At 40.6% G+C, this 12,970-nt stretch overlaps 1 protein-coding gene across 5 annotated transcripts in view; it reads right to left on the bottom strand.

Annotated features, from left to right (window-relative positions):
• The window catches only part of SPIRE1 (spire type actin nucleation factor 1), a 171,743-nt gene that overhangs the window by 16,589 nt on the left and 142,184 nt on the right, over positions 1 to 12,970 (bottom strand). For 4 of the 5 annotated variants that reach the window (XM_056521526.1, XM_056521530.1, XM_056521529.1 and 1 more), the window contains 2 exons: positions 11,811 to 11,852; positions 7,616 to 7,782 (listed from right to left, as the gene is read on the bottom strand). In XM_056521526.1, the coding sequence (XP_056377501.1) occupies positions 7,616 to 7,782; positions 11,811 to 11,852 (209 nt within the window). The remainder of the gene's footprint in view (positions 1 to 7,615; positions 7,783 to 11,810; positions 11,853 to 12,970) is intronic. The other variant, XM_056521528.1, reaches the window with a different exon arrangement.

The raw sequence follows: 12,970 nt of genomic DNA, 5'->3' as shown, positions 1-12,970 counted from the left end.
TTTATATATATTGTTCCTTATGTAATTATAAAACACTTTTCTATTTACTGGCTGTTAAAATTCTCAACCTTTATATGTTCTTAATGTGATTGAAGAATCCAACCACTAGGTGGCTCTGTTCTGTTCCCTGCGCAAGTCAAACAGTTAGTTTGGTCTCCTCCCAGCCTGGCAGGAGACCAAACTCAAGAAGTGCTCTCGCAGGCTTCAGTGACATCGCGCCTGCTGGGGAACATTCACTTTCTCCTGCCAGGAGCTCACACAATGTGAGCAAGCGGAATGGTATGATACACAGCTTTTCAAAGGTCAGAATTTTTTTTTAATGGAGAAATGCGTAGAAATCTTAAGTTCTCCTTGTGACCGGGCTGCAAAAACTTTTAGAAAGAACTAACTCACCTTCCTACGTTCCCCACGGCATCGGCGTCCCGTTACCCTGGCACTGCTCGACTCCATGCATCTTAGGCAAGCATCACCGGAGAAACGGGATGCCAGGAGCAAAGGGGGAATGTAGGAAGGAGAGTTAAAGTTTTTTTTTTTTTTCTAGTTTTTGCAGCCCGGGCACAGGGGAACTTAAAAGATTTCTGCCGCATTTCTTTTTTAAGGGCAGGAGGAGTGTTGGTCTCCATAGATCCTTATAGATGTCTATGCAAACTACCCTTCACCACTGTTATCCAGCCCAGTCAATGGCCCACTCTGTGCAATCTATGAGTATTTCATGTTGTTAAGTGAAACCGTATATACCATATATATATTTTTTTGGTAATCTGGCCACCCAAGCATCTTACACTTTTGTAAAAGAACTAAACTCCAGGAACTCCAGTGAAAAAATGATGTTTTCAAAACAATTGGTGCCAGAAAAGTTAACAAATTTGTAAATTTCTTCCATTAAAAAATCTTAATCCTTCCAGTACTTATCAGCTGCTGTGTACTACAAAGAAAGTGTAGTGTAGTTCTTTCCAGCCTGACCACAGTGCTCTTTGCTGACACTTCTGTCCATGTAAGAAACTGTCCAGAACAGGAGAGGTTTACTATGGAGATTTGCTTTTACACTGGACAGTTCCTGACATGGATGGAAATATACATTCTGATGCGCTGGTATTTAATGCACCAGGACGTAGATTTACTTCCTGTACATGACACGAGCACCTGCAATTGCACTGATGTCTACTATTAACCCCTCTGATGCTGTGATCAATCATGCAGGATGGTGGAGGGAGGTCCTTTACCTGCTCCGGCAGTCATCACAGGGTCTTCTTCTCTGGTCTGACATCAAGCAGACCAGAGAAGAAGATCGCCGAAAATACTGATCAGTGCTATGCCTGAAGAGTATTTGCAATCAATGGGGACATAAAATGTATAAAAAGGAAAAAATTTATAAAAAGGAAAAAAAAAGTTAATGTTTAAAAAAAAAAAAAGGGAAAAAGCCTCTCCCCCAATAAAAACTTAAATTGCCCCTTTTTCCCATTCTACCCTAAAAAGTGTAAAAAAAAAATCGGGGCATGTGTAAATGTCTGAACTAATTTTGATTATCCCGTATGGTGAACTGCCTAAAGGTTAAAAAAAAAATAATAATAATAATACAAAACTGCTGCTTTTGGTCACATCAAATAAAAATTGATAAAAAAGTCACATATACGTAAATGTGGTACCAATAAAATGTACAAATCACAGCGCAAAAAATTAGCTCTCATACAGCCCCCTATACAGAAAAATGAAAGAGTTAGAGGGGTTAAATTAAGGTGATTTAAAACATACTAATTTGTTTAAAAAATGTTGCATTCTTTTTTTAGTAGTTCAAAAACAGTAAAGCAAGTAAACATGGATATCATTTTAATCATATTGACCCACATTATATTTTAACTGTTAAATGCACTGTGTAAAAACAAAACCCTCCAAAAGTTGCACAATTGTGGTTTTCTTTTCAACCTCCCAACAAATTTTTATTTTGGTTGCACCGTACATTTTAGGATAGAATAATAGGTGTCTTTACAAAGTACAATTGATCTTGCAAAAAACAAGCCCTTATATGGGTCTGTGGATGGAAAAATAAAGTTATGGATTTTAGAAGGCAAGGAGGAAAATATGAAAATGCAAAAATGAAACTGGCTTTGTCCTTAAAGGGGTACTCCACTGGTCAGCGTTCGGAACTAAATGTTCTGAACGATGTGTGCGCACGTGTTGTGGGGGTAGGCCACACCCCCTCGTGACACCACGCCCTCTCATTGCAAGTCTATGGGAGGTGGAATGATGTCCGCCACCCTCCCCCTCCCATAGTCTTGCATTGGGGGGGCGTGGCATGACATCACAAGGGGGTGTGGCCGACCCCCACAGTGTGCACACAGCATTGAGAAATAAATGTTCTGAACGCTGGCCAGTGGAGTACTTCTTTAAAGGAAAACTGTCACCAAGTTCACCCACACTAAACCCAATACACTGGGTTATAGTGTGGGTGAACAGGAATCCAATGAAGGGTCACTTACTTTTCTTCCTCCAAATGCCGCTGAGTTATGCGCTGGTAAAATTCCGTTGTTTGGCCCCTGCATGGCGCTTCAAGGCGGGGCCCCTGCCGATTGTCTGCCTCTGATGCTCCTAAGCCCACCCTCTTAATTAGCATAATAACTGCCTTTATCTCCATGTCCTAGCGACGTGGAGTCTCATGCCCCATTAGCGCAGTGCTCTGGCCATTGTTACTGCGGATGCACTGGTCCCTCACTACACCCGGAAATCGGGAGTAGCGAGGCTTCAGCAAGAGGGTGAAAGGTTTAGGCGTATGCCCTCTGCAGACAGAGCGCTGGGCTAACTGTGCATGAGACTCCAAGTCGCTAGGATGTGGAGTTGAAGGCAAATATTATGCTAATTAAGGGGTGAGCTTAGGAGCGTCAGAGGCAGACAACCGGCGGGGGCCCCGCCCTGAAGCGCGATGCAGGGGCCAAACAACGGAACTTTACCAGCGCATAACTCAGCGGTATTTGGAGGAAGAAAAGTAAGTCACCCCTCATTGGATTCCTGTTCACCCACACTATAACCCAGTGTAATGGGTTTAGTGTGGGTGAACTTGGTGGCAGTTTTCCTTTAAGGCCCCAATGAGTCCTTAAGGGGTTAATTAGAAGTAATGTACAAATCTGTTTAACTAGAAAACATCTGTTTTCCACCGGAGTTCCCCTTTAATGTAGTTTTAGTACGTTTATTTTACTAATATAATTGGTCATTTACAAACTGTCCTTTACATTTTCTGGTACTTGACGGCTATTAACTATTTTTTTTTTTTTTAAAGATCTGAAAAAGGGTTTACAAGGGTCCAAAATTCCGCAAACAGCATTCTTTTGCCCATAGAGTTGCCTTTAGAGGGACAAAATGTTTTTTGTTTTTTTTCCCAAATCTCCCCCCCCACCCCCCTTTTTTCTTTCCTTTAAATTAGTTAGTAACTGAACCCCAGAAAATTATTTCCCAAAAGTAACACTTTGCTAAAAGCAAACATGTAGGTTTAACAATAGATTAAACATTGGTCAAATGGCAGATTAATAGATTAATGATGACATATAATATGATCCATTTCATGATACATACATCCTGTGTGTCACACTAAAGCATCTGAAATATCATGTATCTACAGGAGTATACAGAGTTACAGAAGGCAGAAGACATCCACACACCGAGCTTCAGCAGGGGGAAATATACCAGGGATGGGTGTAATGTGCAGCACTTAATATAATTATAATAAAGAGGTTTCTATAAACCACAGCAAACTTGTGATGACGCATGTTACAGCATAACTATACAAGAAGCAGGGAGAGGCGAGTACAGGACGCAGAATTACCTAAAAAAATCTGGTCCGAGTATCTTACATACATAGTCATCATGAGTCATACACAGAACGTGTGCTGCAGTTACATAGCTTCTTACTACAGAGCCATAAGGGTCACTGTGTGCTGCAGTTACATAGCTTCTTACTACAGAGCCATAAGGGTCACTGTGTGCTGCAGTTACATAGCTTCTTACTACAGAGCCATAAGGGTCACTGTGTGCTGCAGTTACATAGCTTCTTACTACAGTGCCATAAGGGTCACTGTGTGCTGCAGTTACATAGCTTCTTACTACAGTGCCATAAGGGTCATTGTGTGCTGCAGTTACATAGCTTCTTACTACAGAGCCATAAGGGTCACTGTGTGCTGCAGTTACATAGCTTCTTACTACAGAGCCATAAGGGTCACTGTGTGCTGCAGTTACATAGCTTCTTACTACATAACCATAAGGGTCACTGTGTGCTGCAGTAACATAGCTTCTTACTACAGAGCCATAAGGGTCACTGTGTGCTGCAGTTACATAGCTTCTTACTACAGAACCATAAGGGTCACTGTGTGCTGCAGTTACATAGCTTCTTACTACAGAGCCATAAGGGTCACTGTGTGCTGCAGTTACATAGCTTCTTACTACAGAGCCATAAGGGTCACTGTGTGCTGCAGTTACATAGCTTCTTACTACAGAGCCATAAGGGTCACTGTGTGCTGCAGTTACATAGCTTCTTACTACAGAGCCATAAGGGTCACTGTGTGCTGCAGTTACATAGCTTCTTACTACAGTGCCATAAGGGTCACTGTGTGCTGCAGTTACATAGCTTCTTACTACAGTGCCATAAGGGTCATTGTGTGCTGCAGTTACATAGCTTCTTACTACAGAGCCATAAGGGTCACTGTGTGCTGCAGTTACATAGCTTCTTACTACAGAGCCATAAGGGTCACTGTGTGCTGCAGTTACATAGCTTCTTACTACAGAGCCATAAGGGTCACTGTGTGCTGCAGTTACATAGCTTCTTACTACAGAGCCATAAGGGTCACTGTGTGCTGCAGTTACATAGCTTCTTACTACAGTGCCATAAGGGTCACTGTGTGCTGCAGTTACATAGCTTCTTACTACAGAGCCATAAGGGCCACTGTGTGCTGCAGTTACATAGCTTCTTACTACAGAGCCATAAGGGTCACTGTGTGCTGCAGTTACATAGCTTCTTACTACAGAGCCATAAGGGTCACTGTGTGCTGCAGCTACATAGCTTCTTACTACAGAGCCATAAGGGTCACTGTGTGCTGCAGTTACATAGCTTCTTACTACAGAGCCATAAGGGTCATTGTGTGCTGCAGTTACATAGCTTCTTACTACAGAGCCATAAGGGTCACTGTGTGCTGCAGTTACATAGCTTCTTACTACAGAGCCATAAGGGTCACTGTGTGCTGCAGTTACATAACTTCTTACTACAGAGCCATAAGGGCCACTGTGTGCTGCAGTTACATAGCTTCTTACTACAGAACCATAAGGGTCACTGTGTGCTGCAGTAACATAGCTTCTTACTACAGAACCATAAGGGTCACTGTGTGCTGCAGTAACATAGCTTCTTACTACAGAGCCATAAGGGTCACTGTGTGCTGCAGTTACATAGCTTCTTACTACAGAGCCATAAGGGTCACTGTGTGCTGCAGTTACATAGCTTCTTACTACAGAGCCATAAGGGTCACTGTGTGCTGCTTTTACATAGCTTCTTACTACAGAGCCATAAGGGTCATTGTGTGCTGCAGTTACATAGCTTCTTACTACAGAGCCATAAGGGTCACTGTGTGCTGCAGTTACATAGCTTCTTACTACAGAACCATAAGGGTCACTGTGTGCTGCAGTAACACAGCTTCTTACTACAGAACCATAAGGGTCCCCGTGTGCTGCAGTTACATAGCTTCTTACTACAGAGCCATACACTACAGTCGTGTGTATGTAGTTATCCTCCCCACATAGAGAATACAATAGAATACGTGAATTTATACGTTCAATTCAAATGGAAACCAACAGAAAAAACATTTCCATGCCCCTGTATGAAAGAAGACACAGTGCAGTAGAAAACCAATGTACCTGAATAAGAGGACAGTAGAGACTATGCACCAAATAGGAGAACTGCGATGGTGCTGTACAAATTGTAGCAACAATACAACAATGTATAAGGATACATTGGTTGGTATAAGGATACATTACTATTCATGCAGAAGTGATTTTATAGAGCACACAACAATGCCAGCACATGTATTAGAGTGGGTAAAAAGCTTGGTTAGACCAGTTCTAAATTTCTGCACCAGTCCAGAGAAATGATACAACATAAGAACCAGCAGAATATAGCTTCTTTTGGTAAGATTCACAGCCAATGGTTATCTTGCCAACAAAAACACATTAAAATAAAGACTGACAATAGGGGATGCGTGGCAGAAACAGATTTTCCTTTCTGCGTAGTAGTTGGACCATTACGATGACTTGACACAAGGGGACCCACAATTTAGGTAACTGCATAGCCAATTCTATAAGGAAGCACTTGTGAACAGTTGCGTAAAGAATATACTAAACGTAATCACAGTTTCCTGCTATGACAGCCGTGTTCGCAGTGCACTGGCAGATTCCAATTGACAAAAGGAATTTAAATCATAACATCAATTCAGGTTTTTAATACAAAGCTCCACCAGCTTAACGGGAATGTTTCTAATACCATAATTACATAAGAGATAAAACTGCTATTTATGCTTTTTACTATTTAGCATAACTATAAAGTGCCAAGTCAGGACCAAACAGTACAATTACAAAGAGACTCCTCCAAGAGCCGGCTAGACCCGAGACAGTGAACACACCCATGTAGACACACAAATACTAAGACACAGCGAAAGTAAACACAGGTTTGACTTTGGCTTATGTAAGAGTTACATAGCATCCCTGCAGTGGTGTAGGTAATGATCCGGAACACATACAATCAGACCTAACAGCCAAACAGACAAGGTGTGGTCAGGGTAGAACACAATATGGACAATAACGAAGGCTACACAAGTGAACATGGAACAATAGAACCCCTAGGAATAAAATCAAAACCTTTGGATACATATTTTACCTTGTGTAAATAAACAATGAGAGTGTAAATAAACATAAGCCATGGTTTCCACATCTTGTAAGGACATCTAATACCCAATACAAAAAGTGCCGTTCTCTCCCCCACAGTTGTATGTATACATCTCCATCTCACTACAGATGTATTTATTTAATAGAAAAATAAAGAGCGTCATTACAAAACGCAATTGATCGCGCAAAAAAAAAACCCAAAAAAACACCTGTAGATAGAAAACTAGAAGCACTATGACTAATAAAAGACAAGGAGGCATTAATTGAAAAGTTAGCCCGGTCCTTAAAGGGGTACTCCGCCCCTAGACATCTTATCCCCTATCCAAAGGATAGGGGATAAGATGTCTGAGCGCAGGGGTCCTGCAGCTGGGACCCCCACAATCTCTGTGCAGCACCTGGCGTTCGCTTAAAACGCTGGGTACGGGCAGTGGGGGTCGTGACATCACGGCCACGCCCCTAGTGACGTCACACCATGACCCTCAATGCAAATCGGAGCGGGCGTGGCGGCCCTCCCATAGACTTGCATTGAGGAGGTATGTCGTGATTTCACGAGGGGTGTGGTCATAACGTCACGACCCCCGCACCAAGGATCAAAATATTCCGAACGCTGAGGCAGCGGAGTACCCCTTTAAATGGATTAAACATATATGGTTCCTGCATGGAGCAGAATTAAATTCACATACAGTTGGAAGCTAGTGCTTACCTCGGACTCTGAGCTGTCCAACTCAGCAAGGGTTGGGGCTTTTAACAGCCTCTTCCGTTGAACTGACATGTGCATGGGTCTTCCATTCACTCTGGACTGCTCAACTACATTTCCATTTAACACTGTGCGGTTCATCTGCTTCCTTGAAATGTCCGGAGATGAAACATCTGCATTTAAAAAAAAAAAAAAAAAAAAGCAACATTACCCTATGAGATGCACCTCATATGAGGCTCCATTTTGCAGTTACATATATTTTAGCACAGGCTGCCTATAATTACACAAAGTAACATGGCCGGGCTGTTACAATTGTACAACAACTTGTTCGCACAGACAAACTTTGCAACTCTGCAATGCAGAACCCCAAGTCAAGGAGCACTTACTGATTTATTGTCACTGCCGATGTAATAAACAGTAATAAATTTCACCATATATAGGTTTTTTTCTTTATTATTATTATGTTAGGAAGGAGCAAATTGTATGCGTTTATAGTGTGGAATGCAAACTAAGAATAAACGCAGGCATGTGTATGGAGAGCGTAGACTTATTTTATGAAAACTGACATGTCATGGTATATTTTATACTCAAAACCTAAAAATTCTGATGTGTCTGCTATTTAACCCCAAATATGCATCAACGAGTTGTGTAAATTCGCATCCCCTGGGTTTAGAGGAGATTACATATGTGATTAACTATAGGGACCGTCATGACAACTGCAGCATGAACCCGGCATTCATTTAGAACACCAGGTCCTGCGAGAGTTTGCAGGGGACCAAACAGTGGGACCTCCGCATTCAGACAACTTATCCCCTATCTTTTGGATAGGGGATAAGATGTCTAGCAGCGGAGTACCACTTTAAGGCTTTCTTAAGCTGCTGCTGGGATACAAATACTACCATTATTTTAAAGCTTCTTACCGTACATTATGCAAACCATGGCAACAAAATTGGCCACATGTTATGTGTTACAGGAACGTAAATTCCACAAGGAAAACTCATTTGAACTATTGTGAATGCTATATAGTCTGGTTAAGACAAGTAAGACTTCCTCTTAAGATAATAAGCGATGCTGGCCCTTCAGAAGATCCTTCTAATTCAAGTGGGTCCCAGTGGTTTGCAAGTGGCAGGGACCTTTCAGGCCAGGTCAAATAATTTGACAGATCTTATGTATGATGATTCTAAGTTGAGAGTGTGTTAGGTGGGAAATAAATGTCCTTAGATGTGGCACTGATGAGAGTGAATGGACAAGACAGACTTAAAGGGGAGCTCTGGTGGAAAAAAAAAATTCTCTCAAATCAACTGGTGCCATAAAGTTAAACAGATTTGTAAATTACTTCTATAAAAAAAAATCTTAACCCTTCCAGTACCTATCAGCTGCTGTATACTACAGGTATACTTCAGAGAAATTTGTGAAGTTCTTCACAGTCTGACAACAGTGCTCTCTGCTGACACCTCTGTCCATGTTAGGAACTGTCCAGAGCAGGAGAGATTTTCTATGCTTCTAATCTGGATAGTTCCTGATACGGACAGAGGTGTCAGCAGAGAGCACTGCTGCCAGACTGGAAAGAACTTCACAAATTTCTCTGTAGTATACAGCAGCTGATAAGTACTAAAAGGCTTCAGATTTTGAAATATAAGTAATTTACAAATCTGTTTAACTTTCTGGCACCAGTTGATTGTAAAACATTTGTTTTTCCCTTGTTTCCACCGGGGATCCCCTTTAATGGAGAGGGAGATTATTACATAGAAACAACAAAAGAAACGCAGTACACACTCACCGCTACCGTAGCTGTATCCAATCCGGGGGTCCGGGGCTCAAGGTCTCACGAGCTGCATGCGAGCACACTCGGAGGCGAGCGTTCTCGCATGCAGCTCGTGAGACCTTGAGCCCTGGACCCCCGGATTGGATACAGCTACGGTAGCGGTGAGTGTGTACTGCGTTTCTTTTGTTGTTTCTATATGATACTGTTCAGCTTTGTATGTACCCCGCAGGCCGTCACATCTACGAGGACCTGTTCATCCCTGCTCTACTGCTTAAAGTTATCGTCACCTAGTCTTGTGTCCATTACCAGTTTACTACGCCAGTGTGCCCTCCCCATTCACAGCTCCTAGTGATTTGGAGATTATTACATATATATCTGTGAAACTCGCTGCTGTTTCCATAACTCCATTAAACGACAGTGAAGACAACTGTGCACTTCTGCAGTTACCTCGCCCCTTCTTCTGTGTAGTGAACCCATTCGGTCCATTAGGTGGAGAAGAAAAATGATTACACATTTATGGCATATGTTGATGTCATAAATGTCTCAGATTTAAGTTTTAAAATTACTCCAGGGATAATCTCACAATATCGCATTTAAACTAGAATATTCTTCTACATTCAGGCAAGAAGTGTGTGTTCTTCATTCAAAGGCCTCTACCCACTTTTTACCTGTGACTAAAGGACTACTCCTTTTTACAGCAAGCAAGAAGCTTTCATTAATCAAAAGGGTTAGATGGCCCCTTTAGAGAGACAGCCCATTCTAAAAGAGCTTAAAAAATTACAATTAATACCTTTTAATTAACTTCTGTTTGTATGTGCAAAAGGAAAATTAACATTTTCATTGCAGTTTTGAATAAAAAAAAAACTTCACAGTTCTAAAACTAGTGCAGACTACACTATTAATTTTGGAGCATTGGTGTCCAGACAGCTAACTACCTATGTAATCAACAACTGCCTCTAATGTCTATTAAAAGACTCTAGATACATCCGACTTGGGGCACCCAGACATGTTTTTCTGTACAGATGACTTCATCAGGGAACTTGGACACTGTAAGTATGACCATTATTTCTATCAAGCAGCTATAAGCATTATTGTTTGTTACAAGCTAAAACCTGGTAGGTTTTAGCTTGGCCACCATAAAGATCTCACCAACGGTACAAACCAAGCAATTGCTTACACCGACATCCATTTTTGCCATGTTTTATCAGTAATTGTAATTGAAATAAATGGGAATTAATGCTTACTAAGAGCTCTGTAAAAAACGTAAGTGTCAAGTGCCACAAAAATCTTGTTCATGTACAATTGTATCCTACTATTAATCTAATACATATATGAGCATCAAAAACAGACAAAAAATAGTAGCTATATCTGTAAAGGAAATTCAGCAAATTAAGTTTTGTTAGACAAATAATTCCACAACTTTACATCCACACATCACAGGACAGTGTTCTGTACATTCCACATACAAGACTGGGAATAATAGTTAAATGGTGATAATAAATGTCAAAATAACGTAAACATATTTCTCTCATGGTCAGGAACCATTTTATTACCAATGTGTTACTATAAAAAATACATAAATTCACAGGTGTAGAGGCAAAGCATTTTAACATCCATGTAAGACTCAAAGCTTTAAAAAGAAAAAAAAATTGACACTATTTTAGTGGAATGGAAGGGTCCATCTAACCAATTTTTTAGGGTTATGTTCACTTGGGCCCTCAGAAGAGCAGCAGGAAGCCACAACACTCCTGCATAGGCAAGATATAGTTTGCCCAACTATTTTTGTCAAGAAGTCATCTCAGAACCGCCTCTGTGAAAAACCACCTTACAACACTGCACGAAAAAACGTTGTGTGTTCAGAATATAGAATAAACATCTCAAGTGAATGAAGGCCAAGAAAGTAAAGAGTGCTTAGAAATGTGTAAGAACCTCTTCCATTCTGGTAAAACAGCATAAAAAAATGTAAATGCAACTGATGACCACTTTACTAAGAAGTGACATGGCTCCTTGAAGCTGCGGATCCTTTACTAAATTCCATTCTAGAGTTATACTTGGATATAAGCATGGTTTTACTATCTACACTATCCCACCTAACAGCATTTCCCTGTAAATACCAATCTCTGTGCTCTCTCTTGCATAAAGTGTTATTTGAAAGCGTTCTATAAAAATAGCATTTTTGCAATACTACAGCAGCATTATACACTATACACACCCATACACAGGCCTGTCCTACCTAGACAAACTCAGCCTGACTAGACATTTTTACTACACAAAAAATTAAAAAATAAATATTTAAAAAAATTAAATAAATAAAAATTATTCTCCCGATACGACTGTTGTATTTCTGACCATGACAGAAAACTGCTATTTTGACAAATGACCACATGGGAGGGGGGACCACAACATGTACGAGAATACGCCAGGTGCACATTTTACCTGACAAGTCAAAACTGTAAGACATGCTAAGGGGCCGCATTACTGAAAAAACAAAAATAATCTGTTAGGGTAAAGAAACAAAGAAAAATACAAGAACAATTATACATTTCAGATGATATCTGGCCTGGATAGCATTGTCTGAAATGTGACAGAATTTAACAAAAGTAAATAGAGAAAGACGTTAAGTACAAATACATATAAACATGCTTTTCTAGTAAAGGAAATGTCAATATTACAAGGAACTTTTCCCACTAAAATAAAGAATTCCATCAGTTTCTTTTGTGTAATAACTAACATGGTTACCATTACAGCTCCCACATAAGGTTTATTTGACTACTGAATAACACATTTCCTTAGTTATGTAAACTGTGCTGACTTGGCTATGTGCTTAGGGTCAATGGGGGAGATCGATGAAAACCTGTGCAGAGGAAAAGTTGACCAGTTGCCTATAGCAACCAGTTTGCTTCTTTATTTTATTAATTAAAAGATAAATCTCCCCATTGTCTTGTTGAAAGGGGAACCTTTGGTCCAGTTTTTATTACAAATGAGTGGAGTGCTGTAGTGATGGTTGACCTTCTGGAAGTTTCTCACATCTGCACACAGGATTTTTGGTGCTCAGCCAGAATTGGCCACTGGATTCCTGGTCACCTCTCCACCAAGGCCCTTCTCCCTAATTACTTAGTTTGGTGGGGTGGTCATAATTTAAGAATTATGGAGGCCACTAATTCTTTATTTATGACCACCCCACCCAACCTAAGTACCCTTCTCCAGATCTGTACCTCAACACAATCCTGTCTGAGCTCTACAGGCAGTTTTTTCCCACCTCATGGCTTGATTTTTGCTCTGATATGCATTGTCAGCTGTGAGACCTTATATAGACAGGGCTGTCTCTTTCCAAATCATCCAATCAGCTGAATTTACCACAAGTGACTCCAATCAAGGTGCAGAAATATCTCAGGGATGAAGGAGGCCCCAGAGCTAAATTTCAAGTGTCATAGCAAATCTGAATACTAATGTCCACGAGAAATGTTTGTATTTCCTTTTTAATACATTTGCAAACACTTAATAAAATCTGTTATTACATTCTTATTATAGGGTATAGAGTGCAAAATGATAGCAGAAAAAAAAAAATCTAAGCTTTTAGCATAAGGCCGAAAAAT

This window comes from Hyla sarda, chromosome 5 (genome assembly GCF_029499605.1).
Source record: "Hyla sarda isolate aHylSar1 chromosome 5, aHylSar1.hap1, whole genome shotgun sequence".
Lineage (NCBI taxonomy): Eukaryota > Metazoa > Chordata > Amphibia > Anura > Hylidae > Hyla > Hyla sarda.
Note: the sequence above shows the minus strand (reverse complement) of the source record. Positions and strands in the feature narration are given on the sequence as shown.